General features: G+C 39.1%; 1 protein-coding gene across 3 annotated transcripts in view; it reads left to right on the forward strand.

The window, feature by feature from the left end:
• Positions 1 to 18,952, forward strand: part of SLC12A1 (solute carrier family 12 member 1) — a 112,284-nt gene that overhangs the window by 85,496 nt on the left and 7,836 nt on the right. For all 3 annotated transcript variants that reach the window (XM_049782473.1, XM_049782471.1, XM_049782472.1), the window contains exons 20-24: positions 4,848 to 4,985; positions 8,449 to 8,580; positions 8,800 to 8,911; positions 11,585 to 11,671; positions 18,572 to 18,707. In XM_049782473.1, the coding sequence (XP_049638430.1) occupies positions 4,848 to 4,985; positions 8,449 to 8,580; positions 8,800 to 8,911; positions 11,585 to 11,671; positions 18,572 to 18,707 (605 nt within the window). The remainder of the gene's footprint in view (positions 1 to 4,847; positions 4,986 to 8,448; positions 8,581 to 8,799; positions 8,912 to 11,584; positions 11,672 to 18,571; positions 18,708 to 18,952) is intronic.

Raw genomic sequence — 18,952 nt, forward strand, 5'->3', positions numbered from 1 at the left:
ATCCCAGTTTATTTAACATAATAATAGAATAATCTGGGGCCGGAGAGATAACATGGAGGTAAGGCATTTGCCTTTCATGCAGAAGGATGGTGGTTCAAATCCCGGCATCCCATATGGTCCCCTGGTGCCTGCCAGGGGCAATTTCTGAGCCTAGAGCCAGGAGTGACCCCTGAGCACTGCCGGGTGTGACCCAAAACCAAAAAAAAAAAAAAAGGATAATCTTGCTAGTTTACCTACATCCCAGAATTAATGCTGAAATCTAATAATCACCAAAAATCCAGTAATCGCCTAGGGAAAGGGCTTCATGAACCCAGAACATTGTAAATGTGCTTGTAAGATGGTGGTGGTGAGGAGTGAATGATTGAATTATTTGAATTTCTTACCTTACAGAAATCTGTTTCTGTCTGTTCATTTCTGTCTACTCCCTTGGTTTACCCCTTGTGGCTACTCGTACAATATTACAAGCCAGCTAGCCAGCTCTCCTGCCGGAATAAATATTTTGACAGTCTCCTCTTGATGTTCCACACAAACAGAGGCAAGCAGTACACCAGATAGATGATCATCAAAACATCACTTCTATTTAGCACTGAAATGAGAAAAGGAGGGGTTGCACAGAAGGAGGTCTTAGATCACCAGCAAAGTGAATAATTAAGAATTATCTCTAATGAGAATTTGCAGAATCATATGCCTCTACATCTGAGAAACTGAGCTGGCCAACCACGCAGATTTTAAGCTTTAGACGAGGATTTCCAATCTCTCTCTCTACAGATTTTTTTGTGATTTGCTAAATTAGATTCACTTAAGTGAAATCTGATTTTGTCTCTTGGACCTGGGATTTTTCGACCTGTTTAGTCCAGGATAGGTTGTGAACATCCCTTCAAACAATATCTTTGAGAGTTCAGTCTACTGAATCCTTTGTCCAAACAAGAGGGCAAAGAACTTGACAACTCGTAGCTAACTACCAAAATTGAGCCATGCCAGAAAATAAAAATCAAGGACCAGGGAGAGAGCTCAAGGATAGGAGTACATGCTTTGCATTCAGGAGAGAGGCTTACAGGATTTGGAATTAAGGAGGCCTGTTTCCATTTGACTTCCATCACTGTCTAAGTGTCATCAGGCAAGGTTCCTGAACCTCTTTGAGCCTCAGTTATCTATCTTTCTTTCTTTCTTTCTTTTTCTTTCTTTCTTTCTTTTTTTCTTTCTTTCTTTCTTTCTTTCTTTCTTTCTTTCTTTCTTTCTTTCTTTCTTTCTTTCTTTCTTTCTTTCTTTCTTTCTTTCCTTCTTTCCTTCTTTTTTTCCTTCCTTCTTTCTTTCTTTCTTTCTTTCTTTCTTTCTTTCTTTCTTTCTTTCTTTCTTTCTTTCTTTCTTTCTTTCTTTCTTTCTTTCTTCTTTCTTTCTTTCTTTCTTTCTTTCTTTCTTTCTTTCTTTCTTTCTTTCTTTCTTTTTTTTTTCTGTTTTTTTGGCCACACCCAGTGATCTTCAGAGGCCACTTTTAGCTATGCGCTCAGAAATCGCTCCTGGCTTGGGGGACCATATGGGACGCTGGTGGATCAAACTTGAGCCACCACTCTGGCCCTGAGCCTCAGTTTTCTTGTCTAAAAAGTGAGAATAGGGCTGGAGAGCCCTTCTACAGAATAAAAAAAGCCTTGCCTTGCAAGTGGCTGGGTTCAATCCCTGGTACCGCATATGATCTTCCAAGCAACTCTAGGAATAATCCCTGAGCACAGAACCAAAAGTAAGACCTGAGTATCACTGTGGTGCAAAAAAACAAAAAAGTTTAAAAAAAAATTCTTAAATAAGATTAATAGTAACTCTTTTCTGGTGGTGTGGTAAGGAATAAGATGCCATCTACTACTTGAACTCAAAGAGTATAGAATATAGTATCTGCTAAGATACCTCCCAGGCTTCTCAAAATACTGCATTTGCTTTGCATGACTAAGTCCATTCCAGAAGTTGCATCAATGGACATCTTTCTCATTGCTTTGTTCTTTAAAGTGCTTCAACTCACTGTGCAGGAAATGGAATCGACTCTTCCTGCCAAGTTTGGAGAGTGGGAAAAAGGGAAGGTTCCAATTTTCTTTTTCACAGATTGGCAATCAGAGAGTCAGAGAACAAGTAAAAGAGTCACCTAAAGTCACAGTAGGCCCACAGCGAGAGGCAATGGGTACTAACCCCTGGATAATTCAGCTTGTGTTCACCTTGGGAAAGACAGGGGCAAGCCACTCCCATCTGAACTTTAATACTATGTGTCTAATTTCACAAGTTTTCTATCGCTGCTGTTCTGGAGAACCCTTAGAAGCTTTGGGGAAATCACATGGGTGATTTGACCTTAAATCTTATGCCACTGGCAAAAGATTAATTGCTAAGACCTGGAAAGGAGCCAGAAAAATCTGTGGAGCTGACGAGCAATATCGTGGAGGGATGTGATTGTCCTGATAGATTTAGTTAGTACATAATTGATCACTCTAAAGTGTGTCTAGCTATGCTTCACAGATAGATAAGACAGCTCTCTCTCTGTCTCTGTCTCTCTCTGTCTCTCTGTCTCTCTCTCTGTCTCTCTCTGTCTCTCTCTCTGTCTCTCTGTCTCTCTCTGTCTCTCTCTCTGTCTCTCTGTCTCTCTCTGTCTCTCTCTCTGTCTCTCTCTCTGTCTCTGTCTCTCTCTGTCTCTCTCTGTCTCTCTCTGTCTCTCTCTGTCTCTCTGTCTCTCTGTCTCTCTGTCTGTCTCTCTCTCTCTGTCTCTCTGTCTCTGTCTCTCTCTCTCTCTCTCTCTCTCTCTCTCTCTCTCTCTCTCTCTCTCTCTCTCTCTCTCGTAGGGTTGGCATTTACAGAAGCCAGGCCAGTGTTGCGTTTTATTGATTCTAAGCTCGCTACTCTCCTCCTTCCAGTACCATTCTCTTTTTCTTTTTCTGAGGCTCGGTACTCAGCAGATAATAAGGTGAGGGCATTTGACAAAGAGTTTCCCCTGGCTTGGTGTAAACAGGAGCACACTATCATATGACTGCTCTTAAAGCCTTCACCTTGAGCCAATGCATGTTGAAGTCAGAGCAGGACCCAAGCCATTATATTGCAGAAAGAATTTTTGTCACAATCAGACTCCCCCCAAGAAGCAGTGACTCAGAAAGAGGAGGACAAATGCTGGATGGTCGAGCCATATGTGTAATATGAAGAAACAAAGTAAGGGGGTAGACGAAGGCCAATGAAAACAAACTCTGAGCATTTGCTAAGTTCAGAGAGTTGGGGGTAGGAAGGGACAGCGGTGGAAGGATGTTGGTACTCTGAGGTGGGTGTGACACTATAATAACGTAACTAGCTTTAAGTCAGTAAACCAGGGTTATTATCTGATTTACAGTGGCTCTGGACTTTTGGGTTTTGCCGGAAACAAATAAAGAAGGCATTAATATTAATACTATTGTCCATCATGATGTCTCAGTTTAAAACACAGACTAAAATTTAACACATGGCATTCAGAAGCAACCTCTAAATTTAGTTACTCTAAACCCTGAATAGGAAACCTTGACAACCTCAACTTTTATTCCTCCAGACTCCTTTTAGCAACCTGAACTCTAAGGGTGCTAGAAACACACAGCTTTTATCCCTTTTCCTTTGATCTCCAGAAAGTACTTTGATTATCAGGAATTTTCCCTGTAGTTTGTTTGTATTTGGATCCATACAGTTCATTATAATAGTTGCTTTTTATCTTTTTCTTTCTTGTTCTCTAGTTTTAGATACCAATTCAGAAGACTTTGTTGTCTATTTAATGTATAGTCAGTATATTTTTATCTGTTTATTATTTCTAGTTGTAAAATATTCGGTGTCATAGCTTAGGTCAGTAAACTAGAGTCCAATATCTGATTTACAGTGCCTCTGGACTTTGGGGTTTTGCCAGGAACAAATAAAGATGGCATTAAATAGCCTTCCTTGCCCATTCAAATAAAACCCAGAGATTCTGTGTGCTACATTTTGACTCATGAAGCTCTTTTGCTAAGCTAGCTCAAAATGCAGCCAATTGGACAAAATTTTCATAATTATTCTGAAAAATCATCCTATATAATGACTTTATTGCTTCTATACCATTTTTTTTGTTTTGGGGGCCACACCCAGTGACACTCAGAGGTTACTTCTTCCTGGCTTTATGCTCAGAAATCGCTCCTGTCTTGGGGGAACATATGGGATGCCGGAGATCCAATCCAGGTTCATCCGGGGTCAGCTGTGTGCAAGGCAGATGCCCTACCACTGTGCTATCACACCTGCCCCTATACCATTTTTTTTGTTCTTTCTTTTGGGGGGGGCACACACTGTGACACTGTGATGCTCAAGGGTTAGTGCTGGCTATGTGCTCAGAAATCGCTCCTGGCTTGGGGGACCATATGAGACACCCAGGAATCAAACCAATGTTCATCATAGGTCAGCCACATGCAAGACAAACGCCCTACCGCTGTGCCATCTCTCCGGTTCCTCAAAGGTTATTTTGATTTATGTATGCCAAAGTTCTTTTCTTTTTTATTTAAACAACTTTATTACATACATGATTGTGTTTGGGTTTCAGTCATGTAAAGAACACCATCCATCACCAGTGCAACATTCCCATCACCAATGTCCCAAATCTCCTATACCATTTTTTTTGTGGTTTATTCCTGGCTCCAGGCTCAGAAATTGCTCCTGGCAGGCACGGGGGACCATATGAGACACCAGGATTTGAACCGATGACCTCCTGCATGAAAGGCAAACACCTTACCTCCATGCTATCTCTCCAGCCCCATCCTATACCATTTTTTAATATGAAATAGTTTATAAGTGTTCCTAGAAACAGTGTCATTCTGTGTAATGACCGTGTCTTCTTTCACCAGATGAATTAGAGAAATTAGAACAGGAGAGACTGGCTTTGGAAGCTACTATCAAAGATAATGAATGTGAAGAAGGAGGCATCCGAGGTTTGTTTAGAAGGGCTGGAAAGTTGAACATTTCCAAGCCAACTCCTAAAAAAGGTAAGTGTTTTGAAAACTCTCCAGGAAGACTAAAATAGAAGCCAGGACAGGGCTCTGTATCGGTCAGAAATTAGCATCTATGGTGTTGAGACAGTGACTGTAGGTGAGGATTGAAGGATATTTTTCTTGAGAAGATGACATAGGATAAAAGGTAGAAGGTATTGTACTTATTAATATCACACCCTATTTGACATCTTACCATAAAACAAGTAAAAAACAAAGTATTAAAAAAAGTATTTTAAATAATATTGGGCTTGGGAGTAGATACCCTCTCAGCCCCAAAGTGTCTCTCTCTCTCTCTCTCTCTCTCTCTCTCTCTCTCTCTCTCTCTCTCTCTCTCTCTCTCTCTCTCTCTCTCACACACACACACACACACACACACACACACACACACACACACACACACCTTGCAGATGTGCAGGTGTTCTGGAGATTAGAAGCTGACCATTACAGTTGAATGGGGATTTCAGCTTCTAGTTTCACAAAAGCATTTTTCTGGCAAACCAGAATTCTGAACTTGGATCTGCATTGATACCTATATATTTCTCCTGAATATTATACTTATCTCTGAATGTCAGGTATATATTATACGAATGGAGGATCACAGAATGAGAGGTGATTCCAACATTCAATTTCCGTTTCTTTCTTTTTGAAAACTTGTTTTCTTCCCGGAAACCCTACTGGTTTGAATTTCATAAGGACCACATTGCCACCTGCTGGTAGAAAATTAGAATAGTGCCATCTGCACAATCAGAGCTTGAATCATAAGAATTCACCACACATGATTTTTCCTGGTCTGTTGCACTGGTGAAGGGGGTGTTCTCTTTATGACTAAAACCTAGCTACAAGCATGTTTGTAACCATGGTGCTTAAATAAAGATATCACTTAAAACATTACTCAAATAAAGAAAAATAAAAGGGTCCCCAAGTCAAATAGTCAGATGTATATTGAGACTTGGCTGTCTTTGCTCTGCATTTAAGTGATTCAAACCTGCAACAAAATTTCTTTAAAGAGATGGGGGTTCATTGATGGTGGGAATGTTGCACTGGTGAAGAGGGGTGTTCTTTTTGTGACTGGAGCCCAACTACAGTCATGTTTGTAATCACGGTGTTTAAATAAAAATATTTAATAAAAAAGATTTTAAGTTAAAAAAATGCATCTACCATGTAAAATTTTGGTTATTTTTGACCATATCTCAAGAACAAAATTTACTTAGAATAGTTTTAGATCTTTCCATAGAATGATAGGAAATTCACACATTGGATTGATAGGAAATTCACACATCAAGTACCTGTAAAATTCCATAGGAGAGCCGAATATGCATAGCTTTCCTTAAAACGACATTTTCTATTATAAAATGATGTGTTTGAATTTGAAATGTGTTTCAATTTAGGAATTTTCAGGTACAAATATTAGGATAAATATACTGGGTATTAATACTATCTCCTTTTTCCAAATTATTTGTTTTATTCCTAAGAGGAGTTTACTATGTATATTCAATTCTTTTTTGTTTTGGGGCCACACCACAGGGGTGACTTTTGGGTATGCGCTCAGAAATCGCTCCTGGCTTGGTGAACCATATGGGACGCAGGGGAAAGACCTGAGGTTCATCCTGGGTCAGCTTCATGCAAGGCAAATGCCCTACCACTTGCACCATCACTCCAGCCCCTCAATTCTTTTTTTGAGGATATACCCAGAGGTGCTGGGTGACCACCCGGTAGTGGGGGCAGACTCTGGGCTCCAACATGCAAAGTATATGCCCAATCCCTTCAACCATCTGCCCACCCTGAATCTTCTTTAGTCTTTAATGCTCTCTGCAAAACAATGGGCTGTTTAGAATCCTAGCCCAAGACTTCTCCCTATCTGATGGGAAGGCAGGTAGCAATAATATTCTTACAAATGAAAGCAGTATTTATTCCCAAAGCCTGCTTCTGCATCACAATACTTTGGCAAAAAATATACTCCTCGGAAAGTCAACATATTTCATTGTTTAAAAAAGCAACGTAATGTTCTGTTTTATTTCCAACGCTTAACATTTCTCAAAGGCAGCTCAAAAACAGAGTACACTGCTATACACTGGCGTGGGCTTTCATGAGTTGACAATTCTTTTGAGTTCTCGACCAGGACCTGTTCTGCCTCCAGGATCTAATACACTGAAACGCTGTTTGCTTTCATTTGCATGTCAGTGGAGGCAGTGTTTGGTCCATTTTGTAAGTGTATTTACTTTCTCCCATAGCTGTCCTAGAAAGACAGAAACAATATATGATAATTGTTTCAGAATTGACAGCCTCAAACATGGAAACAGGGAAAGGCAGAACAAAGCATCTTCAGAACCTCTTAGATCAGAGGCAGTGCTGAAGAGGCTGTCAGCTGGATTCCAAGCACTTCCTCTCACCATCTCTTTGAAATAGAGCAAGGAAGTCACAACTTTCAAAGGAGTGGAAATGAGAAAAGAAAAAAATATATATATGTATATACATATATATGTATACACACACACACACACACACACACACACACACACACACACACACACACACACATACAGCTGGAGCAAAGGAACCTACCTACAGATAAACAGGACTGAGGGTCTTGCTGGCCCTGGGCTGATTCCTGGCTTCTCTTTAATTGTGTCCTATTAGAGTGCAAATGCCCTTACATCCCACACAACCCCAAATATTTTATGTGCAGTCTGAAGTAGAACTCAGATAAAGTATTTTGCCTTTCCCTATTATGCATTAGGTTTTTATTTCATTAACAAATAGGTAAATAGCTCAAATACAAAACGTGACCTTTGCTTCACAAGACTCCTTAAAAGAAAATAGAGGAGGAAGTCAGAAGGACATTAGGGCCATCAAGGGTCAAGCGGGTATGTCCCTGGAAACATCTATAAGCCAGACATTCACAGACTACCCTAGAATTGTCCTCAAATGAGAATTTGCCTAAGTAAGTAATATATTTTAGTTCTTCTCTAAAAATACCAAGCACTACATGCTCTAGTAAATCTAAACATAGGATTGAATTCTATTTGAAACTTGGGGAGTCTTGGCAATTGTATCAGATATTTTAATCATCTTACATGACTAATAATTCCTCTTTAGGAAAGATTGTTCTGAAGACCTGAAAATAACCTACTGCTTTATATGAAAACTTTATATGAAAACAATTATAAAATAGTATCACATTTTTATTGAACATAAACCAAAGGTTTCAGCCTTCATCTCCCATTTTCAGAACTCCTGTTTACATGTAGCAGAATAAGCAGTGAGAGGGAAGTTGCTCAGAAGTAGAACACAATCCAGCTGTGAGGCTCTGGGTTTCATCCCTGGTGTCACTACCCAAAATAATACTAACAAACAAACAAACACAAATTATAACAGTTCCATTTTCCTGAGCAAAAAAGTTACTGTTTTTGCCTCAGATGACAAATGAGAAAGAGTATGACTTTCTCTTTCATTACAGACAACAGTATCAACACTGTCCAATCAATGCATGTTGGTGAGTTCAACCAGAAACTTGTGGAAGCCAGCACCCAATTTAAAAAGAAGCAAGGAAAAGGCACCATTGATGTTTGGTGGTTGTTTGATGATGGAGGTAAAAAAAAAAAAAAAACATTCCAGAATTTCTCTGTTGATCAATTTAACAAACTGCATGGGAAGGTATTTGAAAATGGTAGCAGTTAAAGAATGTTCTCTAAAGATTTTAAATTATTGAAGAGCTATGAATGTGGGATGAATAACAGATATAAAATGATTCTTTTTTTTTTCAGTTAGGTTTACTCATCTTTTTGTCATCATTTGCTTCTCTTTTTAGGGTTAACTCTTCTTATCCCCTATATCTTGACGCTGAGGAAAAAATGGAAAGATTGTAAATTAAGAATATATGTTGGAGGGAAGATAAACCGCATTGAAGAAGAAAAAATTTCGTAAGTCACATCACTCAGGCATTAGAAATTTGGGGGTAGTTCTTTATAAGTTTTCATGTTAAAAACATTAGGAATCCTTGAAGTACAAAGGATTCAGTGGGCAATAAGTTATCTGTGTGATTTTTCTCATTTCGGCCTCCACATCCTTTTATCCCCTACTACATAAATGCCTTCAAAAAAGAATTGGGAGATGTGAAAGATAATTCAAAGCACTGCAGTGCATGCTTTGCGTGAGGGAGCTATTGGCCTCACACCCAGCACCTCAAGGACCCCAAGACACTGCCAAGAGTGCGCCCACAACCACAAAAAATAAAGAAATTTGGGGACTGAAGAGATAGTTCAGTGGGTAAGTTACTTGCCTTGCATGCAACTGACCCATCTTTAAAACCCAGACACCATATATGGTCCCCTGAGCACTACCGTGAGAGTTATCCCTGAGCCCAGAGCTAGAAGCAAGCCCTGAGCACCATTCTGTGTGGACCCTGCTCATCACCCCCACAAAGTAATTTGGCACAGAGGCTTTATTTGAGGTTTTGAAGGAGAATATAACAGGAAATCATGTTCATTTCATCCAATCTCATAAATATATTCCCTAATGGGGGAGAAATTTGGATCCAAACACTGCCAGAGTAATTTCTGGGTGCAGAACCAGAAGTAAACTCTGAGTATTGCCAGATGTAGCCCCGAAACAAAACAAGACAGAACAAACAAAAACCAAAGTTTTCTTTTGAGAGATTCCAAATCGGTCCATTCCAGCTATGCTCAGTCCACTGAGGAAAGAACATATGGGCCTCACCTGTCTGTCACCTGTCCTGGTCCCACTCTGCCATCATAGAGCAAAAGGATTTCACAATCATCTGAAACTGAGCCTCCAGGTTCTTGCATATAGTATAAAAGAATTTAGACAGATAGTAGTTGAGGAACTCCTCGCTAAGGAAATAAAATTAAGACGTCTTGCTAGTTTTGTGGTTAAGAGTTAATTATGATGGGCCCGGAGAGACAGCACAGTGGCGTTTGCCTTGCAAGCAGCCGATCCAGGACCAAAGGTGGTTGGTTCGAATCCCGGTGTCCCATATGGTCCCCCGTGCCTGCCAGGAGCTATTTCTGAGCAGACAGCCAGGAGTAACCCCTGAGCACCGCCAGGTATGGCCCAAAAACCAAAAAAAAAAAAAAAAAAAAAAAAGGACAGTGAGCTCAGCAGAGGGTTTTATGACAAGCTGGAATGTTTTGATCCCTCTCTTGGAGCAGCTACTTCCAGCACCCCAAAGAATGATAGGGTTTTACTCAGGAATGTTCCTATTTGGGGCTCCCTCAGAGAGAGACTATATACATCTATATCTCTATCTGGATTGGTATTTCATTAATTTTGAAGAGATGCACATTAAAGTAGAAAATAGCATAATGGGGGTCAGAGCTAATGCACAGTGATAGGGCGTTGGCCTTGAACGAAGCCAACTGGGGATGGACCCGGGTTTGATTCCCTGCATCCCCTCTGGTCCCCGAGCCTGCCAGGGTCAATTTCTGAGTGCAAAGCCAGGAGTAACCTCTGTGAGCCATCAGGTGTGGCCCAAAAACGGAAAAAAGGCAAAGAAGAAAAGAAAAAGGAAAAAAAAAAAAGAAGAAAATAACATGATGGCTATAATTTTTTTAAGTCTTCAGTTTTGATGACATTTAAGAATAATTTGTAAATTAGATCTGACTGTGACCCCTTCTGATCTAATTTTCTTCTTTCCTTATTTATGTGACTTTAACCTTCCCCTCCCAATCATCTGAAGACATGCCAGGAATCATATGGCCCCCAGAATAGATAACAGCATAGCATTAATGTTGAATTTCCTGATTTTAACGACTGTCCTCAGATTATATAAGGGAATTTATTTTCTTCAGAAGCTTTTGAGGGTAGACAGACATGGTATCTAATTTACTTCAAAATAATAGTAGTAGGGGTCTGGAGCAATAGTACTGTGGTTAGCACATTTGCCTTGTATGAGCCAGACCTAGATTCGAACCCCAGCATCCCATATGGTTCCTGACCCTGCCAGGAGTGATTCCCGAGCACAGAGCCTGGAGTAATGACTGTGTCCCACCGAGTGAGGCCCCCAAACAAAACAAAACAAAAATAATAGGTAGACGTTAAGCAAAAAAGTTAACAAAAATGTGAGAAAAGTTAGTTTGGCAATAAATATTGACATACACACAAAAAAGCATGATCAGTCAAATAAAGGAAATATTAAGTTTTGGTAAATTTTTGTGTATTTCCATGAAACTTCCCATAACTTTTATTATAAAAAGTACATATAAATATATGATTGTTACAATTATTGCATTGTTATTAGTTTTTAGTGACTATAAAAGTTACCAGCCATATAATTGTCAAAACTATAAAAAAACATTCTTTATTATTTTTTTAAATGCTGAGTGTTAATAGCTTCACATTATCTTTTCTGCATTTCCAATATCTGGCCTAACAGTCATTTCTATTTGCTTCCTGGAATAGTTGAGTCAATGCTTAACATGGCCTTCAGGCACCAAAATGAAAATCCAAAACTAATTGATGATTTTGTCTGAAATCAAAGCCAAAATCAGGCCAATTTCTTTAACTATCTTAAACACAAAACCCTTTGAAAATACTTCAATAAGCAATGACAAAGTATTTTTTTCTTATCTTTTCAGAATGGCTTCTCTTCTGAGCAAATTTAGGATAAAATTCGCAGACATCCATATCATTGGTGACATCAATATTAAGCCAAACAAAGAGAGGTATGAGACAGTTTATATACTTCATTCTTTACCCATGTTTTTTTTTTCATTCTGGTTTGTGTTGATTATGAAAGGTTCAAAAGTATTGTGTATGTGCTGCAGTGACTGCATTGTAGCATCTAGTAAAAGGAACTTGAAAATAGTCTTACATAGAGGTATCAAGTAAGTTCTAGTGGGTGAAAGATGGGAGTGAGAGGAGGAAAAGAGTCATGAGTAGCCTTTTCACTTGTATCCTAGCATCTGAATTTGATTTTAGACATCCACTTAATGTAATATTCCTCACAAAGCCTGTAATAAATACATCTAATTCCCTTTATCAAAAAAGGAAATAAAAAGAATTAAGGCCAGAGATGTAGCTCAAGTGACACTATACCTGCCTTTCCTGTATGTGGCCTTGCTCAGTTCCCATCTAGCATGCCTCTCTCCACTTTTGCTAAGCCTGGCTGCTACCACAACCCTCAAGAGAAATAATTAGCTTTCATAATTCTGTAGATTTTTCTCTCTGGTATGTCTAGACACTTTGGTCTGTATAGAAACACAGATACATTCCTACTGGAATAAAATAATCTTTGCACATATTCTTGTATGAAGATGGAAGATATGTGAGGAAAAAAAATAACTTCAGCTCTTGTGACTGGCACAGCACATCATTAGGCAGCCAGATCTGATGTCTGTGGACTCATGTATGATGGGAAAGTTGTGAAAAGACAGTAGTCATGGAGTCCCATTCTCCAGGGACACTGAGTAGCACATCTGGCTCTTTCATAATCATTTTTTTAATGGACATCTCCTCATAGTGCTTTAGTCAAAAAAAGAATTCTTTCTGTGTGTCACTCCCCATGCTTCAAGTGCTATGCCATTTTTAGCTCCCATAGGGGCCTCCTTGGCTAACTGCCTTTGCTTGCCACTCTAATCACAGTTCTTTTTTGGTCACTATGTCACACAGTGTCAAAGATAGTTTGCCTGTAATTTCCATGTTGAATCCTAATGTTGAGTGCCCTTAAAGTGCCTTTAATAAATCTTCTATCTACTCAGAGAACATTAATATATCTTGATGGAGACTGTTTTAATCACAAATGCATTATCTATAAATATAGGTAGGGCAAGAGTGAAAGAAGTACAAAAGTAAAATTAAGGAGAAAATAATTGAGTCCAGAGAAACTGAAAAGCTCTCCTACTTGATTTTTTTTTAAATGTATACACTTAATTCAAAGTCATAGGCCAAATGATAACCATCAGAAAGAAGCTAGAAGCAATTAACTAGATAATTTAGTTTTAAGATGCTAGAGTAATTACAAAACAACTAGTTAGTACATTATTTTGAGTGAAGGTATTTTATATGGAATTGGAGAGGTTTTTTAACAGTTAAGAATTTTTCAATGGGGCCAGGAAGGTGGCGCTAGAGGTAAGATGTCTGCCTTGCAAGCGCTAGCTAAGGAAAGATCGCCACCACGATTCGATCCCCCAGTGTCCCATATGGTCCCCCCAAGCCAGGGGCGATTTCTGAGCGCATAGCCAGGAGTAACCCCTGAGCGTCAAATAGGTGTGGCCCAAAAAACAAAACAAAAAAAAAAAAGAATTTTTCAATATTAAGAACAAGAATAGAGGAAGTAGGGAAACTGTTACTTTTTAATTGAGTCAATTCTCATTTACATTTACTAATATGTAAAGCCTAACATATTCTATTATTGTTTTAAAAATACTTTTAGGATGTTAAGAGTTAGGAGCTAGCAAGATAACACAGCAATTAAGGCTCATGTCTTGTATGCAACTGACCCTTTTTCTATGTCTGGCAACATATGGTCCCTTAGAGCAACACCAGGTATAGACCTGAGCACTGCCAGGATGGGCCTGGTAATCCTTCATAATGCAGGCTCCCTTAAGCGGCACCACATACTCAGGTTCTGGCTTTAAACTACCAGCCCATGGGGCTGAGAATTGCTGGAAAGGAATCCTAGGCTTTCTGAGGTCCCTAACCCCACAAACAGAGAGAGATTTAATGTGAATCAAAATAGAAATCTTGAGCTGTGCTTAGAATCCCTTGCTAAGGTACCGAAGAAATGACCAGCTCAAGACTGACCCTTAAGACATCAGAGATAAAAAAAAAAAAAGAAAAGAAAATCAAAGATGAACACAGGCAAGGCCTCGGTAAGGGTTCAGGAAAATTAAGGGGGCTCATACAGCTCATTATAACTTACCATGTCATTTAGTATGTTTCAGTTACAAGTGAAAAATAAAAACTCAGAAATCTCAATCACGGAAATGATGGTTAAACAGAACTGCTAAATCTAAGTTTATTTTGGTTTTCAAAGAAATCTTGACCTAGAAGGTTAATTTTGTAATCAAGAGTAATTCTTTTCCATTTTTCCTATTCTACCTTCCACTGCAAAATCATCAATCCAAGTTGGCTTGGCTCATAAAAACAAGAACATTGGTAATAGTAAACAGAAGTACATATCTGCTCCTTCTTGGGCAAAGGAAAATTAAGTTTTTCTCTTCTCTCTTTACTGAACTCAATTCCTTGGGTCCTTTCAACTAAGTCACTGGGCCAGTTAATGGTAGCTGACTTTTAGGTGCCTATTAATAGTAGATTTATCTTGTTTTGGTGCCCACCAGGCCACTAGGGCAGACGGAATATAATAGAGCTAATTGGCTGATGTCAGAGATAGAGGTGTTCCCTTCTAAAACTACCACAGCATAGGAGTGTAGTAGAAAGATGGGGTTCTCAGGCAGCAACTTTTATTCTATTTTTCATTTCTTAGAAAATTATTTTGAACTGTTGTTTCTTTCTTTTGGGGGGGTATCACACCTGGCAGCATTCTGAGCTCAGAAATCTCTCCTGGCAGGCATGGGGAACCATATGCTGGGATTCAAACTACTGTTGGTCCTGGGTGGGCAGCTTGCAAGGCAAACGGTCTACGCTGCACTATCTCTCCAGTCCCTGAACTGTTGTTCCAAAGAAACACTTGGGTTAAGACACAAACAATTATGTTCAAACATAAATGTTTATAAAATTTATACAGTTTTTCTTTATTTTATTAATTTATTATTTTAACTTATGAGAACAAAGATGCAAAGAAAGAGGACAAGGTAAAGTTACAGTGGAAGGACAATCACCCATAAACAGAATTCTCAGTAGTCCCATTGCTGATATCTTAACTTTGAACTTTCAGCCAAAGAACATTAAGAAAAATAAAACAGAACCCAAGTACAATTACTTTGTCCCTCAAGCCCCCAGATTGTAGTACATAATATTTCTTAACAGCACACAAAGCAATCTAACGACATAAACTTATGTAACTCCTTAAACATTGAAGGCAAAGTACTTTTTTACATTTCCATGCACATGCATATTAGTTTAAATTAACCTCAAAAGTTTAAGTGGGTTGTTTTTCTTAAAAATTAGAATCCAAGGAGCACAGTAAAAATGGTGTTAGAGTGGCAATTATTGTTTGCATAGGCCCACCAAAATATGAGGGACATGGAAAGGAAAAGCCTTGGCCTAAACACAAGGAGACCCTACCCCTGAAGTTTCCTGGCATTAGACCAACTCTAGGCTCCAGGCAAACTAGTTTGTCCAATCCAGGTCATTGTCTGTAGTGCCAATACACTTTCATTTTTCACACAGTCTCTGTTGTTAGTATCATGTTTCTGTATTAAAGATCCTGGAATCTGCATATCCTACATTGCAGTCAGGATGGTGCAGAGCGAGCTCTCTTCTCACCACACAATTAAAGGGCAATGCAGAGAACCCTGTCCTGTAAGCAGGTCGTTGTTGTTGTCAAGTCTTCTTAGTGCTAAGGGAAGTCAATTACTAGTTCTGTGGCTCCTCGGTAAAATAAAAGCCACTGGCATACTTTTCAGTGTACTATTCTCCAAATAGTCACCGTGACCCTTATACTAGTCCTCACTGACTCCATAAGTCCTCACACCATTTCCACCATTTCCCTCTTGACTAGGCAAAATCACAGAAGAACTGGAGTAAAAAGACAATATTTTCTTTCCTAATTCAGCACCTTTCCATTGTAATGATTCTAGCCAAAGGTTTCTGAAGGTAGAGTATTATGTGAAGAAATAATAAACACATATATTAAGTGGTGGAATGAACAGTAGAGTGAATCAGTCCTGTTCCTTTCCTGATGTTCCTTATCATCCTAAAATCATCTTTGCACTCTATTTCCTATCCTTTCAATCCCAGAACAAAGGCACACCGATAAGGACACTTTATTCTTGGATATTCTCTGCACTTTGGTCTGCAAATCAAACCAGGCTTCATGATATTGTCATAGAACTTATCACTTCATATTCTTATCTCCTAATCTAAAAATCACATTATTCTAATTATACCTCATTTCAAAATTACTAAAATATAGGTGAGCTGATTTCTATGAATTCAAAAAAAATTATTTGAGATCTGCTTATAAAAGCAGACTGGAAATATCTAGTCCCCAAAGTTGTCTCATGCTATCATTTAAGAAATAAGTTGGGCCCGGAGAGATAGCACAGCGGCGTTTGCCTTGCAAGCAGCCGATCCAGGACTAAAGGTGGTTGGTTCGAATCCCGGTGTCCCATATGGTCCCCCGTGCCTGCCAGGAGCTATTTCTGAGCAGAAGGCCAGGAGTAACCCCTGAGCATCGCCAGGTGTGGCCCAAAAAACAAAAAATAAAAAACAAAACAAAAAAAAGGAATAAGTTTATTTTTTTTGGAATGGTGTTGAGCAGCCACACCTAGTAATGTTAAGGGGTAGTTCCGTGTCAGGGATTGAACCTAGGGTCTTACATATCACTGAACCCCATCCTTAGATTTTTTTTTGTTTTGTTTGGAGGTTACTCCTCACAGTGCTCATGATTATTCCTCAGTCTTTGCTCAAAAATGACCCTTGGAGTGTCCAAGGACCAAATGCAGTGCTGCGGATTTGAACCAGGGTGGACTACATGCAAGTCAAGTGTCTTAACCCCTGTACTATCTCTCCAGTCCCTGAACTCCACCTGAAGACCTTTTGGAGAATCTTATGAATGAGTAGGATTTTCATGAAAGACAAATTTCTTTTTTATTATGATTTTTATTTTAATCACAGTGGCTTACATATTGTTTTCAGTAATATTTTAGGTACATATTAACATTGAGTCAGGAGAATTCCCACCACCGAATTGTCCTCCCTCCACCCCCGTTCCCATACTGCCTCCCATAGCCTCCACCCTCACCCTCGGGGCTGCTAGAATGAGTGGTCCCCTCTGTGGAAAGACAAATTTCTAACATTTTTAAAAGTTCCATAGTTCTGAGATATTGCTCCTACTTTACTCTTCAATTGTTTCTACTTAATTGCTCTAAATATCCTGGTTTATGTTCAATAAAAAATGTTTAGCAGTATCACTACTTACAATAGTAATTTTCATATTCTAAGTTTAAATCCTTGCTGTAACACATTCACCATTTACGTGGCAAAATATTTTCCATGTTATCCCTAGAGTCCATACTCATCTTTAATTTTTATAATTATACTTGACATTTTATTTTTGGGGGTTTTTGGTTTTTGGTTTTTTGGGGTTTTTGGTTTTCCCAGCAGAACTCAGGGGTTACTCTTGGTTCTAGTCTCAAAATTCCTCCTGGCAGGTTTGAGGAACCATATGGGATGCCGGGATTCGAACCACCATCCTTCTAAATGCAAGGCAAATGCCCTATCTCCATGCTATCTCTCCGGCCCCTCTACCTGACATTTTTAATTTGAATTTTAAATTATATTTTAGATAACATGGTGACACTTATGTTTTGATGTTCAAATTTACTCCACCACCAAAAGTGCCCAAGATCCTCTACCCCAGTCCTTTTGTTCCCTGTAGTCTGCCTCTGAATTCTCCCCATATTTACCCATACTGCTTCATAATTTGAGTTTTGTAATAGAATAAAATGGTCTCATATTTTTAGACATTAAAATATTTATTTTGACTTATTTTTCTTATAGGGGGGAGTTTTGGTTTGGATCATACCTACAGGTGGTTGGGTTCCCAGCTCTGTGCTCAGAGTCACTGGCTCTCGGGGATCTATCAATGCCAGAGATTAAACCTGGATCTCCTGCATGTGTTCTAGCCAATTGGTCCATCTTCCCTGCCCTGATTTTCTTTTTGTTTTGGAGAAAAACCTGGTGATGCTCAGGGGTTATTCCTGGCTATGTGCTCAGACATTGCTCCTGGCTTGGGGGACCATACGGGACGCCGGAGGAAAGATCCTCGGCCTGTTCTAGATTGGCACATGCAAGGCAGAGGCCCTACCACTTGCACCACCTCTCTGGCCCCTGCCCTGTATTTATTTCCTTGAAAGTATCTAAATATAATCATTTGGAAATCTCACTACATTGCACTATTTGCAACAAACATCTAAATGATTCTCTAGCTATTAAACTTCTCCTACCTCCTGAGGAGCTCCTGTCATGAATAGAAACTGTCACTAACGGTGAGTAGTGTAGTTTCTATCCAACTCCTAGGGCACCTGTTTCATCTCCTACATTATTTCATAAATGTCTCTTACCAGGACTGGACACACAGATGCAAACTCAATTAAACAGATGGAAATTCATTTATGAGCTAAACTATTTGCCTTATAGCTGAGTCTGACAATACCATGTAAAAATGTGCTTCTAGGATAATTAATAATGTGTTCACACATCTATATTAACATCTGGTAGGCTCGCAAGGCAAAAAAATACGACAGTCTTTGGACATGGAGGCAGGTCTGTAGCCCTGATTTTACTCTTATTTAGTCCCCTGCAAAGATAATTTTTAAAAGATTTGCATGACATTCAGCTCCAATCCTGCAGCCAGCAGATTCAGTCATACCTGGAGTATCTGTGAAATAATGAGTTAGTTTCCCATGATGAGGCCTCCTTTATAATTCTAATTTCAGCTGGAAACTCTTTGAAGAGATGATTGAACCATACAGGCTCCATGAAAGCTGCAAAGATTTAACAACTGCTGAGAAATTAAAGAGAGAAACTCCATGGAAAATTACAGATGCAGAACTGGAAACGGTGAAAGAAAAGGTAAGAACTTGTCTTCCTTAATTTTCTCTTTGCTGATTAACTAACTGAAAAAGGAAAACATGGTACATTTCAAGATCAAGAAGTAATGGGTTACTATAGAACTTCATTACGCGACAGCTACAGTTTCGACATGTCTCAAAGGCTTCCTCATTATATTCCAGGATATAAAAAGTTAGAAAACTATTTTCATTTTTCAATTGCATATCATATCAGCATTCAAAGAATCTGGGGACACTCCTGGTGAT

The sequence above is a fragment of the Suncus etruscus genome, chromosome 10, assembly GCF_024139225.1.
Source record: "Suncus etruscus isolate mSunEtr1 chromosome 10, mSunEtr1.pri.cur, whole genome shotgun sequence".
Taxonomy (NCBI): Eukaryota; Metazoa; Chordata; class Mammalia; order Eulipotyphla; family Soricidae; genus Suncus; species Suncus etruscus.